Below are 17906 nucleotides of genomic sequence, written 5' to 3'. Positions count from 1 at the left end.
GACAGTTTTGACAAGTTCATACTTTCAAATATCAGTGCAAACAAAGTACACACTCTTACACTCTGCCATGGTTATTTACATACACACACACACACACACGCACACGCACACTGACAGCTTGCCAGTTAGCAGATATTTTCCAAAGCCTTCATAGTACAGTACAATGGCAGAGACAAAGACAGACATGCCAGGGAGAGTGTAAGGAAAAAGTGAGACAGACAGTAAACAAAAAGGGGAAGATAAAGAAAAGGGGTCGAGGGAGACTGTGGGCCAATAAAGTAATACACTTTCTAGACAAAGCATCCTACAATAAACTTTATTTTGGATTAGGATACCCGATATATCTCCCTCTCAATTCATAATAACTTTCCCTCTTTGATCTATCTTTGATCTGTATGTGTTTATGGAGCCGCTCAGTTAGAGCTAACTTTGCTCATCTCATTTGTTCAGACCAGCCAATCCATTGCACATCACTGCCCCTGCTGGACTACTATACTGTCATGATAGGATAGTGTTGCATGACAATCTCACATATTCTGTGAGATTAGACCCTTTGCTGCATGTTACCCCCTCTCTAGTCCCCGTCTTGCCTGTCTCTCTCCACTGTGACTGTCTGGGACTGACCGTCCAATGCAGATATGCTCCAAAAAAAAAATCTTTTAAAAAAGAGATAAGTGATAAAGACCAGCTCCCTGGCCATTCAGGTTGGGTAGTTTAACACTTGGTCACAAACCATCCACGTACAAACAAACCTGTTAGCACAAACCTCAACAACATAAGATCCAACTGTTTGGGAAATACCCTTTGCTCCACAAGGAGCTAAAGAGCCGAAATTCACAAAAATCCAATTAGGGTAAATATACAAAATCTTTCAGGATCGTTTTCGTGTCTTTGTTGTGGCGCAGTCATCTTGCAAAGGCTGTTGGATGGCAAATGTGGTGGTTAATTAGTTCAAGAAAATCTTGTGTGCATCCAGCCTGAGGGGGGAAACCAGAGAATGAAAGAGGCTGTTCTGAGCCAGCCAGCCCTCTGTAAACTCTTACAAGGTTATGTAAGGCAGAATCTGCATCCTGTTTCTCTCAGCTACATTATTGATGCAGGCTTCTATTACCACGCCTGCCGTGTGTGTGTGTGTGTACGTGTGTGTGTGTGTGTACGTGCCCATGCACACACGGATGTGTACACCTGTAAGTCACTACCTCGTGGCCGACAGTCTCTCACCTCTGCTGTTGTGGAGAGAGGGTGGTCTCATCCAGCTATAGGCCTCGTCTTGGTCACTTTCTCCCCTCCCCTTTCCTCTCTCTCTCTCTCTCTCTCTCTGCAGTCTCTCTTGTTCTTTCTTCACCTCCCTTCTTTTTTATCGCTCTCTGTATTCATGTAAGCCCCCTCCTCCTCCTCCTCCTCTCCCAGGCCTTCACTTCTCACTAACAGATGTTCTCTGCGCCATGTGGGAGGGCATTCCTCTTCTCTGCTGCGAGAGCAGGGGAAAGAAGACTTGAAGTGAAGAGAAATCAGACGAGGGCGACGGCAACAGAACTCCTTAACTCAGCAGCCTGCTCCTTCTCAAAGTAGTAGCATGTGTGTGTTTGTGTGTGTGCGTGTCCTGTTTTCCCAGAGGAGAAGGTGTCAGGTTAAAGATCAGAGTGCCTTTGCCTTTTTATAACACGCTGCTCTCCGTGTCACACAATATCTGAAAGGGCATAGCAGTGCACACACACACACACACACACACACACATTGCAACACAACTGGAGGCCATACAAAACATTCACACACTGCTGGGGAAGCTGCAGAACACACACAGTGAAATCACAGAAAACCAGGGAGTGAGAGAAAGAGAGAGCGAGGAAAGCGTACCTGATTCCTGAGACCTCATGGGTTCTTTAAAAATTCAAACGTGCCAAAAGAGCACCGTGGGAGTCCTCCTCCAGGTCAAGAGTGAGGAAGAAATGAGAGGCTGAAGAGAGCACGGAGAGAGAGAGAGAGAGAGAGAGAGAGAGAGAGAGACATAGAGGGGACTTTTTCATATATTCTTGCTCTTTCCCCCCCAAGAATGAGAGTAAAGTCTGGCACTCCAAAGGCCATGAGGGAATTAAGGAAATTGTGTGTGTGTGTGTGTGTGTGTGTGTGTGTGTGTGTGTGTGTGTGTGTGTGTGTGTGTGTGTGTGTGTATGTGTGTGTGTGTGTGTGTGTGTGTGTGTGTATGTGTGTGTGTGTGTGTGTGTGTGTGTGCGTGCCTGCACTTGAAAAAGTGAGACAGAGATGTATGTTTTCCTCTGTTTCTGGGCACTTTGGTTTTCATGCCAAAAACCGTGGCCTGAGTGGAAAAAGAGGACAGTGGATGGAGGGTGGGTAAAATATTTGTGTGTGTGTGTGTGTGTGTGTGTGTGTGTGTGTGTGGCCATGTAATGATGCGGAGGCTGGATGCTAGATGCTGCAGTAAGGTGACCCACTTACACAGAGCCCCTTTTCCTGAACACACACATACACACGTGCATATCCACTCTCATAAACACACTCACACCTCACTCGTTAGAGACTAGGATACTTTGGCCCCATTTCAGACAGCATGTGTTTCAAGCGAGAGGAAAGGTGTGTGTGTGTGTGTGTGGCAGTGTGTGTGTGTGTGTGTGTGTGTGAAAGAGAGAGAGAGAAAACGAGAGCAAGAGGGAGCATATTTGCCTCCCTGCTGATACAATACAGTCATTGACTCTGCATGCCACTGTGACATTCAGCAGAAAGGTCGACTCCTTGCTGGTATGTGTAACATATCCATGTCCATAGTCAAGAAATAACATGAGGTAACATGGCATAAATGGAGACGAGTTATGCACCTTTTTTTTTTCTTCACTAAATCAGTATTTATATGTGATTGGCATCTACTGTGATTCAGCAGCTGAACTGGAACAATCAGCACAGCACTGAAAATGAACTCATTCACAACTTATGTCAGATACATTTAGGGTAACAGCAAAAAACTGGAAAAAGTGTGAACAGAACCTAATGCAAATATATATACCGTATCACCATCTAGTGGAGAAAATACATTACAGCAATTTATGTGCCTCACAAGCAGCAAGCGGGATATTTCCCCTTCTTTCTGCATTCATTCGTCAGCCATAAGTAAAGGAAGGGATTCATTTCAAAACATATATAAAAAAATGCACCCAACATTCATCTCTGAAATGTATAATAACAAGGCTATAAAAAGGGCTTTTACTTTGGCATCCAGGGAACATGGACTAACTATCTTCACAATGACTTGTTTTAATTTTGTCCTATCTGTGATTTTGTGAGGAGGCTGTCACTTTATTGAAATGGTGGATGAAAAAAATACCACCGTCAGTGTGATGGTTATGATTCATGGATAGTTGACCAGTTCAAATTAACAGGTCATTTTGACGAGTCCATAATACAAAATGTAGCATAATTTCTTGCTTCCATCCTCAAACATCCACAAATGTTGTTATGAATCAAGATAAATGTTAATTATTATTAAAAGATGCTGCATGTGTCTCCTTCTTGTAGCAAAGAGGTTTGTGTAGAAAATACAGAGAAAATTGCATTAGTGCAATGCAAATGAAATGAATAGAGGGTACAACCAACTGTTTGACGAAGCAGACTAAGTTATTGTCCACATGAGCCCTACATGTTTTTGGGATACAGCATGACAACTGAAAAAATAAATTAAAGCTCTTTTCATCCAAATTCAAGCACAAACACTCTCCTTAAAACGACAAATTCAATAGCAAACAACAAAACCCCTCAAACATTTGCTCTGCACCCATCCCTGCTGTCTGCACACTGTAAACATTAAAGGCTATACTGCTCGGGGATTAAATTAGCACTCAGTGTAATTTACAGCAGAGAGGGGGTCGGGGCCCAGTGTCCTGTTCAAGTACATAAAGGCACATGGCACATGTTGTGCATCAGGACAGATTCACAAGACACACTGGCTGATGTGGAGGCTGAAGCTGTCATGGTCTCTGAACCATGTCGCCAGCCTGCATTTTTACCATTATTACCATTATTTTTTAATTTAACTTTGATAGTACTACCAGATCCAAGCCCTGGAGTACAAAACTCCCAGTCATGGAAAAATTCCTCCCTGGTGAAACACACCAGCTTCATAGACTAAGTCCGGGGTAAGAGCAGTAAAAACTTGGCAGCAGTGCTCTCCATGTAAATGTAATCAGCCCAAGAGTCCAAGAGGAATAAGACTGCCTCTGGAGCATCTGGTTTAGCTCTGTTGTTGTGCTCATCTACTGAGAGAGAGATGCAAAACACTGCTGGAAAACACCGGGTTAAACAACTGCATGTCTTTATTCATAGTTTGAAAAGGGAAAAGACTGGACTACACAGGAAAACCTGCACTGGTTACACACCAGCAGTAAACTGCATGATCACAAACAATAAATGCAATCAGTCATCCCCAGAATAAATGATGATACTCTGTCTGGAGTTACTGTATTACATTACTGATCTGCACCTTGAACACGTTTTGTTTTATGTGATGACTGAAAACGACACCAGCAATACACGGGTGTAGATTTAAGGTAAATTAGGCTGCAATGACCCTCTTGCTTCACCCTCATAAACCAGGAAATCATGGCAAGCTGGAGGGTGCGCACACAAGTTGATCGGGAAAAGTCAACACATCAATATTTCAGTATCTGTATGTGCAGCTGATCCCTTCTTGTTGTGTCTGACAGCAGAGCAAGACCACAACTTTTGCTTTGCTAAATACAGTTTAGCCTAAAAAAAAAAAAAAAAAAAGTTTTCCATCTTCTCTCATTGTTTTATCGGAGCTGTGTTTAGTATTACAATTTGGATGCTGAGTGATTTTTTTTTTTTTTTTTTTTTTTTTTTTTAATGAAGTGCTCAGAAATTCAGCATCAAAGTCAGTGGAGCAAGGCTTTCCAGATTCACATCACTCTCAGTTACCTTTTCCCTGCCAAAGCTTTGTGTTTAGGAGAACATCCAAGCCAAAGCAAAACATTCAATTCAATCACAATAATCACTATTAGAATTGTATTTTAAGTAACTTAGTCAATACACGTAACAGTTTGGCTTGGGTTTTGGCAAAACACTGTAAGAATGAACAAAATCACAAACACTGTCTTTTGCTCATCTTTCAGCGGTGTCTTGTTATAGTGTAGTTTTTAAATATGTGTAAAACATAAAATATTGAAGATTTCAGATCTGAATACCTGCTTTAGTGCTGCCGTCCATCTCGTGTGTGTGCAGCATTTGGACACTAGATGTCGCTTTTCAATTAAATCAAAGTTTCAGTAAAAAGAAACCAGTGAGATCAAACAGGATGTGGTGAACACGGGAAATCTGTTTAATATATTATTCCAAGAAAAATAAAGGAGTTTCTGTTTAAGGTCAAACAAACAAACAAACAAATAAAACTATTAAATTACTTAGACATTTCTAACTCACTCCAATTAGTTAGCAGACCCTAATTTTTTTTGTCTGTTTCGTTCTTTCTTTCCCTTCTTTTTTGTTGTTCACTGAAATTCGTTTTTAAAATATTTTAGTTTTTCATACTTAAGTATATTTACAGCAACTTCTCTAATGAAAAAATATAACATGCATACTTCATACACGTCAATTTAATTAATAAAGGGAAAAGTTATCTGCTGTACGAAGGTAATGTTAGCGGCTCATTCTGCGGGCACACTGTTACTTTATAGAAATCCATAGCAGTCAGTGGTTTATTAACATATTTCTGTACATGACACGGAAGGCTCCGCCGTTTAGAAACCACAGGCTACGTCATCAAAACGCACCCAGAAGACCATAACCTCGTTTTTAAAAAGTATATACAGAGTTGCCGTTTGAGTTAAACACAATACACTGTTGCTGTGATTACACACACTTCGACTAATAAGCTTCGTGTACTTTCATTAGTAGAAGAAAAAAGTTAAATCAACAGGAAGTTTCGGCGCCGAGGTGATGGCGGAAGTAGCCAGGAAATTAACCATCTCGGTTGGTTTCCTGGCTAGTTTCCGTCTCTGGCTGGAGGCTGGGTGTAAAAGGAAAAGCTTATGCTGGTGTTTGACTATACATGATTTACTGAAGCTGCTCAGGCCTGTCCGGTCACCGTGAAACGAGTCAGTCCAGTTCGACACGATATAGTTCTTCAAAGTAACGGAGACTGCAGACTTCTCTTTACAACTCAGCTTCATCGCTGGATTCATTAGATGAAATAAATGAAGTTATCACGCTCGACAGCACATAAAATTCACTGATAAGTCCATGAGCAAACAAAAATGCATAAATCAATAATAAGTTTATGAATAGCTGAGTCGTGTGTAGGCCTAGGGCAGCCCGGGGAGCCACTTCAATGATGTGCGTGTCGTGCGCCGGCCGGCGACCACGTGCCTCCGCCTGCCAGCGGACCATGTGCGGAGCGGCAAGATGGCGGCGCGGTGGAGGGGCAAAGACAGGGATTTAAATGCCGGTAACAGCGACTTTCTGACCAGGAACACTCTCAACGAGGTACTGGCTCGCTGCATGTGTTTTACTTTACCTCAGTACAACAGCAGGTGAATGTATTTCAGTGATAGCGGGTGTGTTATCGGTGCAGGAGCGCGCGTAGTGACACGTGGCTAACTGGCTACTACTAGTAGCGTTCGTGCCGAGGCTGGTAATCGGGGAGTGGGCTCGGTAGGGAGGCAGCGTGCTAAGGACCGTGTGGCCACACAAACTGCCTCTTACCGCTCTTTTATCACATCACCTCGCCATATGTCCTCACCGGACACTGTACCCCCGGGCAGTGAGCGGGTTATTAGGCGGATAAGAGAGTTGTGTTCAACGGTTTAGTGTCTGGAACAAGATGTTCAGACTCACAGCAGCTGTCACTGTCCTCACCACCAAGCTAGTGCCCTGCTTACCTCAAAAGTCCTCTCTCTATTTCTAGAAAACTCCTCAGTATTTGCTAAGCTTATATTCAAGATGAGGCCAGACACAGGGAGGCTGTGCCCTCACCTTAAACCAGCTGCGAGCCAGCGGCTGTCTTACCACCACAGGCCCTGGGCCACGGGGCTACAGTGTGTTACACTGCCAGAGATACTGGTGCAGGCTGACACCCCGACACACACACACACACACACACACACACACACACAAAACCTGGTGTGTGTGTCAGGGTCCAGGTCCAGGTCTTACTCATCAGCCAACTTTCTTGAAGAATGATGCTCGGAGGGCTTCGGTTTGTCTTCGTGGGGAAGCACCTCCCTGTTGTTTTACCACACTCATTATTAGTCCAGTGAAATTCATCTCTATAAAACTTTTTTATTATTTGCAAGCAGGCTGTGTGCCTGTGGGTTCTTAAAGTCTTTTAATATGTTATCAAAGCTGCCAAAGTTTTTGATGACAGTTAAAGCACATGTGTCTTACAGGAGAAAATGTAGCAGTTTTTCCAGGGAGAAATGAGCTCAGTCACACAGGGTTTATGATAGGTTGCTTTTTCTTTTTCTGTCTTTTTTTTCCACAATGAATTGGTCTGATATTTCACTCAAACTGAAATTATTTCCTTGAGTAAGTCCACTTGAGACCATAAAGACTATTAACTAGAGTATCTAGATTAAATATTTTCATAGCCATGTCACAATATGCATTTCTTTTTTTTTATTTTATTTTTGACCTTTTTTAAACAGCAAGCAGACAAACAGAAAGCACCCAGTAAGGAAAAAATATAGCAACAAAAACACATGGGTGGGGAACTGGCAAATAAATCAGTCAAAGAATATATGAATATTTTTCTCGTGAGAAATGAGCAGTCACACAGGCCTGTGTTGTGATCGGTTGCATTTATTTTGTTATTTATTCATTCACATGACACATTGGTCTTATATTTCACTCAAACTGAAATTATTTCATTGGTTGAGTCAAATCTATGCTATTGTAAATTTCCTCATAGCCTTGTCAGTATATACATAGTCTCCTGGTTTCATTGTGAGCAGACTTTAGTCTCAAGTTATTATCATTTCACATCCAGTGTCTCAGAGTGTGGTCACACCCAGAGATAGGCTCAGCTCTTATCCAGGCAAAACTGCACAAAGCAGAAAAAGTGGGCCAGGTTTCTGTGTGTGTGTGTGTGTGTGTGTGTGTGTGTGTGTGTGTGTGTGTGTGTGTGTGTGTGTGTGTGTGTGTGTGTGTGTGCACGCGCGTGTGTGCGTGTACGCAGGTTGCTGGTATCAGTGTGCAAGTTGCCATGACAAGGACAGGGTAATAAGATCTTATTTTCTCCCCCTCTCTCATGGGAAGGTGATGCTGAGTAGAGGCAGCATGGCAGGAGCAGAGAGGGACGTGCAGTCTGTGATGGACCGCTCCATCCTGGCCATCCTGGAAGACTCCACCGTCACTCCAGAGGTCAGAGTCACGCCGCCGGGCCTACTTGTGAAATCAGGCTCGCCTGATTTCTGTTTTGTTCACTCTTTAGTCTTTGTCTGCTCTCAAACTTTGTCTCTAACGATTGCCATACATTCTCTGACCGTGAATCCATTAATTTATGTTGGATTTATTCACAGCGATAGCTAAAAGGATTGCTAAACTTCTAAAATTACTTTTGATGAAATAAAAAAATCCACACACTTTATAAGCGAGTTGATTGGTTTCAAAATGTGCCGTTGTTTTTGTATTTAATGTAAAATGTATATTAATTCTATTGGCCATTAAAAAATATTCCTTGCAGGTCTTTTCTTCTCATTTCTTTTCTTTTCCCAGCCCTTGGCAGGTGAGCAAAAAAGTTAATTTTGGACACTGCTGCCTGTTTGCAGGATAAGAGGAGAGTGGAGGAGGAGAGTGAGACCACCTTGCTGTCAGCCCTCTCTGAGATACTGGATACAGTGGAGGATGACGACGTCACTCTGTCGCCTTTCGACACGCTGCTTGACGCTGAGCTCTTGGCACACCAGGAGCACAGGGACAACTCTCCGGTGGGTGTTCACTTAGAGCTCCTTTTTCCAACTGTTTTCTGTGGTAATACTTAAAACACTGCCAGCTTATCATGTGGAGCATTTTCCATGTGGAGATGGATAGACACCAGCCATGAGACTATAAGCAAGTTTCACCCAATAAATATGTATTCTGGGGAGTGGCAGTGGTAGGCAGTACAAAAATGCAGCTTACTGAAGTGGTTCAGTTCTGTGAAGGGGTAAATCAAAAACATCATAACTGCCCTGAGGAGGCACATCTTAACCTCTCATCCTGAGAAAGCCTCGGCAGCTGTGGCAGGACAGCAGACGAGAGAGAGGTCCATTTGTGAAATGCTCTTTCAAATGTCAGATAGTGAGAAAATAGAGATTTCCAAATCATGTTTATTATTTTTATTAAAGTATTGATTTGTTAAATGACTGCAACATGAAATAAAAACAAGCCAGCGCCTAGGACAAGAGAAGTCATGCCATAACCACACTGTGTTTCCATCAGCCATTTTTTAATGTGCATTTTGCCATAGCAAATAAAAAAAAATTGCAATGGAAACAGCAAATGTCAAATAAAATCCCAAGAATGTAACTAAAGGTACATACGCTTCCTTTAGGTGAATAAAGTAATGGATGAAAATAAATGCGATAATTTGTGTTGGAAATGCTTTTGCTGAATAAAAACAAGGCACATGTCCAGTGAGCTGTCTGTCATGGTGGATGGTGGTGACGTCAACAGGTGCAGTGGACAGATGACAACCTTTTGTCTCATATATACAAAGAATCTGATTGTGGTGTCAGATGGGAAACCGCAGCACAATGCAACTATTTAAGATCATTTCAAATTACAAATGCAAAAATGCATCTTTGCAAAACTATGCACAGGTATATAGCTACCACTCAAACTGGTTGTTTATAGCAGTGGCCAGGTGATGATGACATAGTAAGATGTGTCATCATCTGGCACCCATGGACAGCTAGAATTTATTCCCTTAAACAGATGTTATGGAAACACACCTTAATTCGCTTTTTGCAGCATGCAGTCACATGTAATTAACTTGCTTGTTTGGGTTAATAAAGTCCCTCGGCAGCCACACAGGTGTTTTCAGTTAATGTTGGCTGATTAGCGCTCCTCTCAGGTCTGTCTGGCTGTATTTGTGCTTAATTGGCATTTCACTGGCTCTCCCAGGACAAGTGTTTTGTGCCTGTCAGGGCAAGACAACTTAGCCCCTCCTTATTGCCGGACATTGAGTTGCCCTTGGTCAGAGCTGACATCACCTCGGACTGAGCATAGCTCCACCCAGCGTTTACCTGAGTAGAGGTCTAATCAACCAAGATATAACTCAAAACACCTGTGTGGCTGTGCAGGCTATTAAATCTCTTGTGATTGTGTTGTTTCAGTTGAGGAGGCTGTTGAGTCTGGCTGGAGCTGCGCCTGACAGAGATCCTGTGTGTTGTTCCCCAAAGTCCTCCTCCCTGTCACCGTCCCAAGAAAAGGTAAATTTACAGTTGCCTGCTGTCAGGTTCGTCAATTGTACAACTTTCCCACCAGCAGTAATTGAACACCCCCTCCGTGTCAGACAGTGAAGTCTGGGAAATCTGCATCCTCGATGCAGTACGCATCAGTCAAGTTGTGTTCTTGCTTAATATTTTTAAACATGAATGCTGAAGAAATAGCATTGCAACCTTTAGAAGACCAGATTACAAGATGGCTTTGTTAGCTTGCACTGAAATCAAATGCTTCCTGCATCTGACAACTGATTAATAAGCTAAATAATAATAGCTATAATCTATAAATCACTTTATGCAGCTCTCTTCATCCTCGTGGTCATGCGGGTGCTGACAGCTCTGTAGATTTATCCAAAAAATACATGAATGTGACTTGGGTGACTAATCAGCTCAGAAGTACATTTGACATGCACACGAAGGAGCCAGAAGAACCTCAGTATCTTTCCTACTGGAGGTGTTTTGTTGACAAATTTGTCTTTTGGACTGTGTGGAGGCAGAAGTTATTTCAGAGCTCAAAATTGCCCTGCATCCCTTTGTGGGGGACAATCTAATACAGTCCAATACAACTGTTCTGCCATAAAGTTTACTTTCCTGCTGCCTTTAATGCTCAGGTTTTCTTTTTGTCATAGTAATAGAGGCGTTCATTCAGTTCTATGTTTGACATTGAGCTCATAGTTAGTGCTGCTGTTGTACTGAACTGCAGTTTATTGAGGTGTTTCTACTATTTTGTCCCCCTGTATATAGATAGGGAGGACAAAAAATAGAAACACCTCAGTATAATGTAATCAGTACAATATCTCTGAAAACTACACCCTCGGTAATAAACATAATTAAATTTGCACATTCTTGGCAATGTAAAAAACTGAACATTTTAAACTTTGTTAAAAGGTAGAATTTATGGCAGAGCTGTTGTACTGAACTGCATTAGACTGTACCTGATAAAGTGGACAGGACACTGAGTGTATGTGGAAGGCATGACGACATGTTCAAAAATACTCAGGTGGGCAAAAGAATGATAGGCCCGTCTTTGTGTTTACAGACAATAAAGGAATGCCCTTACTTCCTGTGATCTAGGACCGTGAAGTACACTACCGCAACAGACATGACTGCAGTAGTCCTTTTTGCATTTTTTGCTGCCTCGTTAATCTGCCTCATTTCTGATAATCTTTTCTGATCTAAGACATTTCCTCTTTTCCCCTCTCTAGGAGGAATCCATTGTTGACAGACTGAGAAGACCGAGATTCAAAGAGCAGAGTGGTGGAGAAGAAACAGACAGGAGCAAAGGAGAAAGTGACAGCCTGCCTCAGGGGTTCAAACTGCCTATTCAGAAAGCACTTGACTCCACAAATTCATTTGAATTGAGATCAAAAAAAGCAGAGACTGAAATTGAGGTGTTCACGCCAACATCTCTGGTGAACCTCGTGAATATCATGCACCCCTACTGCCTCAGGTTACACCTGGAGGAAGAGGGCAAAGGCTGGGTCAGCAAATCTAGACAAATGACCTCCCCACGGGGTAAACAGAAGAAAGACCACACCTTATCTTCTATGGGAGAGATATGGAAGTATGAAAAGCCCACTGGAGACAGTGATGAGGAAATAAATGTTGATGAAGATGATGAGGAAATACCATTCAAAGAGACAAAGGAGCAAGAGGAGGGAGCTAAAAGACCAGTTGACCCCAAACTGCTGAAGAGTTCATTGTTGAATCGGGATTCAACCAGGGCCCAGCCATCCAGGGAGAAGAAAAGGGTGAGCTTCGGCCCTGTCCAGGTGGCTTGCTTCAATGAAGCTATGGAAGAAGAGTCTAATGGAAAAAAGCTGACCGACACAGCAGTTTCAGCTCCACTTACCAGCACAAAGAACCCCGAAACACTACTTGGGCCAGAACCAGAGCCCTTGACAAAACCCTCGTCAGAAAACAACTGTGACACGGATGAGGCTGTGCATGTTCTGCCACCACAAGGCGAGACTAAGGCCAAATCACTAAGCCTTCAACAGTACAGACAGCTACGCCAAAAGAGGCTGCCCTTAGTTGAAAAACAGAGGAACTACACCACCAAGTGGCCCTCCCTCTCTGAGACACCTAAAGAGCTGACTCCCATACTCTGTTTACAGGGACAGAAACGTCACAGGTGCGAGACTAAACCATGTACTAATGAACACCATAGTGGACTGAAGCACCCGAGGACTGAATCCAGAATCAACTCACCTGCTAGTCCGCTCCCAGGCATCACAGCTACCCTGAATGTGCCTGAAAACAGAAGTCCAGTAAAGAAGCGAACATTACTAAGTAGTGATCCCCCTAATCCTGTCCTCCTCCCCCTGCCTGTTACTCAGCCATCTAGTGACAGGGCAGTATTGCCGTCCGCCACCCAATCTTCCTCAGAGCCCAAGGTGGCATTCCTTAACAGAGACCCCAACCTTGAAAGCACCAGACTCCTGCAAGAGATCCAGACGAAATTCTCGACCCATCCTCCAAAACGAGAGTCATCCTCACAAGAACCAAAGTCCAAGGTGTTGTTGCTGAACCAGGATCCTAACCTGGACAGTGCCACTCTGCTTCAGGAAATAAAGAATACGTTTTCTAAACAACCTCCAAATGAAGAGCGTCTCTCTTCCAGATCTCCAAAGCACTGCCCTGCGACAGCACAACCCGATTCTATATCAGACTGTCAGAAACCACAGACTCAACACTGCAGCCAGAGCCTAAAAAAAGAAACTGAACTATTACCAAAGATTGCTCAGTTACCAAGTGCAGATCTGATGAGACAAACTAAGTGTCCTTCCTCCATGCCATACTCCACTCCACCACCGACTCCTGTGAAGGCTTCCATTCAACCAGAGGAGAAATTAACTGGGGTTCCCGTCTATATTTCTCCCTCTGAAGAAAAACTATCCCCTCCCCAGTTTACCTGTGGAGTGCAGAGTTCAACATGTGACTCGGGTAAGGTGTTATTAGGCACTTTGAGAGCAATATGAGCTAGTAAATTTTAATATTGCTGAAAATAGGTGATAATTTTAGTAAAAAAGGGAATCACTTTTTCTGTTTCAGGAATTGAAGCCCCTGATCTGACCAGCTTACTGGAACAATTTGAGGAGACGCAAGGTGAGTGATTAGACTTAACCAATACACGGCTCAGTTGGTTGCTGAAGTTCACTCTATTTCTTTTAGTTAAACTCACCTGTTGCATGTCTTTTCATCTTTCCCTTCCCAGTCAAAGATCAGAATAAGTGTGAGAGTGACCTGCTCATCGGATCTGAAGACATTTCTGAAGCAGCCGATCCGACCAGACCACCTTTGGAAACCAGTTGTAGTGGAAACACTGTGGGTAAGTGAATATTGGAGTCCAGGCGAATCTTGCCACTGGTGCTGGTACGAATATTTTCATTTGTACTCTTGTGTTGATCAGGGTGCCACAAATATTCTGATTCATAAATTGGTTGACTTATTTAAATTATGTTGTTCCTTGAATGTGCTGCATTGATTTGATGATCATGAAGACTTTGTAACAAGCAGGCTAAATTGGGCAACTGTAACATCTTCCTTCCTGATTCATATTGTACAGATGCAAACTAGAGTTGGTCTGGACTTTGACTTTTCTGGGTGATTTTAACAAGTTTTAAATTGATGAACTTTTGAGAAACCTGTGTTAATTTAGGGTCTTTGATTCCTTTCAGAAATGCTGGGGTTTTTGGATGCTTGCCTCCCAAGCATTGAACAGCCTCTCTGCAGTTCAGAACCGGATACAGTTATTACTGCAGAACTCGTTAATGCTCCTTGGTCTCCACATCTGCAAATGCTCAGAGACTTGGACCCTGACACTGTAGGACAACAAAAGGCCCATGGAGGATTCGGAGCACCCTCTGTGGAACCTCTTGAGAGACAAAGTCAGCAATCTTTTAGCACTTTGGAAATGCCCAGGACAACAGAAACCCTCAGGATTCTCCCTCCTGTCCAGATGTTGGAGACTTCAGACATTCCAGAGCCTCTTGGCACCGATATCGTTCTCAGCTCTCAGGATTGCTCCTCTGCAAATCAGCAGCGGAAGCTTTTTCCTTTAGACCCCCAGAGGCAGCAGCCAGCAAGATCTAAAACACTGCCATCCAAAGCCATTCAGATCATAGACCCCCGTCCCCTACCGTCCAAGAGGACACACGCTAGTCCCTCAAAGTGCCCTGCCACCAATACCTCTTCTCAGATGCACTTATCTTTAGCATCAGACCATGATTATTGTGCACCTGTGGATCGATTATTTACAAGTGCTACGTTATGTAGCAAAACTCTGACTTCTACCCCTAATAACTTTGCTGACCTCACATATAAAAGCCAAGCAACTACTTGTGAGTCAAGTGCCACTTCTGAAAGCAAAAAGTACACCTCAACCTGTGAGGCTAATGCCACATTCAAACCTGGTAATAACTCTAAGAAGTGTGTGTGGCAGCGTCTCTCTGAGGACGAAAGGACTCAGTCAGAGACAAACCTCGCCATAGATGTTGACCCACCTTTTTCAAACAATGTTCTGCCAAAGCAAGAGTATGATCTTCTAGGTGATTCAAGGGAAGACGGAACAAAGCCATGCACCCTGCCCACTCCTCCCCCCAGCCCTCCTGGTAGAGGGAGGGTGCGCAGAAGATGTCGGAAAAGATCCCCCGATTCTGACTCGAGCTCTAGCTCCCCCTCCTCATCATCCTCTTCCTCCTCCCGATCCACATCTCGTTCTCCGCAAAGAAAGAGGTAGCCATCTTCTCTCAGTGAAGTTTAATTTTAAATGTCTGTCTTTGTGCATCACTCATTCTCAGTTTGTGTCTTGCAGGCTCCGTCACAAACGTTCAGAAAGCAGCTCTTCTTCAACATCTCCCTCTCCCTCTCGCTCCGTTTCTCACTCCCCACCATGCCGGCGGTACAGATTGTCTTACTCCAGATCAAAATCAAGATCCAGGTCTTGGTCCCAGTCTAGGTCTCGATCCCGATCACCGGAGGTCTGCCGGAGATCGTGGGGAAACGTTTACAGGTCAGTGGGTCACAGTGGGCGGTTCAGGGAGACGCTTGGAAGGACAGTTGTGGGAAAAACTTAAAATGCAGCATTGTGTATTATTAAACATTTTTGGTGCCAGTAGCTACGATTTAGTTCTAGCCCCAAAATGATACTTGAGTTTTCACAACTAAAAGAAAAAATGTAAAATGTCTTCATGTATTTAACAGCAGCAGGGAGTCCAGGTGGCACAAGAGACAACATGAGATAAGGATTCAAAAACTGAAAGCCATAGTAAGTATGACATTTTTGCCGTGTTATTTGTGTTTGTGTTTTTTACTTATCTGTCAAAGAACAGTAAAAAAAATTTAACCAAACCTTCCTGCAACAGGATGAACGCAGGGTGGTGTATGTGGGCCGCATCCGCAGGTCTATGACGCATGATGAGCTGAGAGAGCGCTTCTCTCTGTTTGGAGATGTCGAATGTGTCTCCCTTCACTTCCGAGACAGAGGGTGAGTATGCAGCATCAAAACTGCGTTTTAAAAATGTTTTTATTTACTTTACAGTGAATTATGTTCATTGGTATCAGGAACTGAGATATGCCTCTTTGGTTCCCATAGCGACAACTATGGCTTTGTCACCTTTTACAACATGGAAGATGCATTTGCAGCCATTGAGAACGGCAGCAAGCTGAGGAGGCCTGATGAGCTGCCGTTTGACATCTGCTTCGGTGGGGAGACGACAGTTCTGCAAGTCAGACTATGCTGATCTAGGTAAGAGTGGAAAACAGCGCTGCATTTCTGTAATGATGGAAAGATTTTTCCTTGTTTATGCACATTGAAACATTTTCATAACCCTATTCAAGGACCTTTATTAACTTTTGTAAGCCACACTGGAGGTAAAATCTTTTGAAGATGACTTCATGACATGTGAATATACTTGTTTTTAATTGGTGTTGTAGTGGACTTTGCATTGTGCCACTTTTACCATGGAAACAAGACTGCTGTCATGCTACAGTGAATCTGTTGTCTCCACTCCTCAGACTCAAATAGAGATGAAGACCCAACTCCTGCCAAGAGCAGGTTTGAGGAGCTCGACTTTGATTCGTTGCTGAAGCAAGCCCAGAAAGGACTGAAGAGGTAGCAGGACAAGAGCAGATGGAGCAGCGTGTTGGACACAGAAGAGATGGAGAAAAGGTTTTCTATCAACCTCAGAGCATCATGCTCATACTTTTGTACTTTTGTAGCACACCTTTGTATATTGGCAAGCTTATTTGTGTTCATGTTTTGTTTTGTAATATGCATGTAGAGTTTTTGATGTGTATGAGTAAAGTGTACAAAGATAGTTTAGTTAATTGTAACATTTTTTCAAAAGAAATTTGTGATAATGGCACTTGATATTGATTGTTCATTTACATTCCATAACCATAGGTAACTTTTTGTATAAAAAAATAAAAGCACTCTTTTGGGTTTCCTGATCAGTTGTCAGTTCCAGTGTATTTGGTATTGAGTATCATTATGTTGACTATTCTGACAAATGTGTACGAGTCCATTACCCAGTAATTAATATTAGTAGGACCTGTGGTCTCTCTCTCTCTCACACACACTCACACACACACACAGACTAGTTAGTTGTGAGGGCAGTGGAAATTCATGTTGCACTTGGGAAAGCAGACATGGTTGTGGAGGCCCTTCTCTCCAGCTGGCTTGTGCCTTTGCTCCTGGTTGGATGCAGGTGTATCCTGGTCCACGAGCAGTGGAGCTTGATGGGAGGATGACAGCTGCTGGCTAATGCACAAGCCCTCTCCTGAAGCACTAACAGTCTGCTGGAGCTTGTTGCTCTCTGAGGCACCTTCTGGTCATAAGTCGGCCCCAATGTTCACAAAGCTGAGTTTGAAGTTAATCAGCCTCCATGACGCTGCAGTGCTACCTGTTGGCCTCTTGGACAATTTAGTGATGTTTGGATGCACTTGCAGTAGAAGAGCAGGGGGATTTGACCAGTCTTACATGCTGAATGGAAAACTAAGATGTAGTGATCCCTCCATCATGTGCTGTATTACTGTCACTTATGTACGATGGTATCATGCTTAGGCCTACACAAAGTGAAAACAGGCTGTAAATTGTAGAAATGTCAAGTTATTTCAGCCCATATCTACAATTAATTATAAACAATAATTGTCTCCTCCTATTTGCATACATTGCTTTTCAGCACTGTAAATGAACATACATGCACTGACCGTGACTTAAATGTGCAGAGATAATTTCTTCCTCTGGTTTAAGTTCAGCTTTGCAGCAGTGTTCAGAAACATTTAAGAGGTTGAGGATGGTCATTACAATCCAAAGCCAGCATTTTGTGAAGGTATTATAAGTCATGTGGACGTCCCAGTCTCAATAACCATCAGCATCAACGCCTCCTCATGCTGGTTGTGTTGACAAATTTGATCAAATTGACAGAAGAAAACTAAAGACATTTTCTGTATATTTTT

The 17906-nt window shown here is 43.1% G+C and overlaps 1 protein-coding gene across 1 annotated transcript; it reads left to right on the top strand.

Annotated features, from left to right (window-relative positions):
• Positions 1–6367: 6367 nt before the first annotated feature.
• Positions 6368–16898, top strand: LOC115375115 (peroxisome proliferator-activated receptor gamma coactivator-related protein 1). The gene is given in 14 exon segments (XM_030074484.1): positions 6368–6507; positions 8278–8382; positions 8790–8948; positions 10338–10433; positions 11651–13391; positions 13500–13553; positions 13663–13776; positions 14126–15182; positions 15262–15459; positions 15651–15714; positions 15812–15933; positions 16042–16153; positions 16155–16194; positions 16464–16898. Coding segments are annotated over 14 exon segments (4044 nt in total). The 5' UTR covers positions 6368–6426; the 3' UTR covers positions 16565–16898.
• Positions 16899–17906: the final 1008 nt, after the last annotated feature.

Source organism: Myripristis murdjan, chromosome 1 (genome assembly GCF_902150065.1).
Source record: "Myripristis murdjan chromosome 1, fMyrMur1.1, whole genome shotgun sequence".
NCBI lineage: Eukaryota > Metazoa > Chordata > Actinopteri > Holocentriformes > Holocentridae > Myripristis > Myripristis murdjan.
The sequence above is the reverse complement of the archived record's forward strand: the minus strand, read 5'-3'. Positions and strand labels throughout refer to the sequence as shown.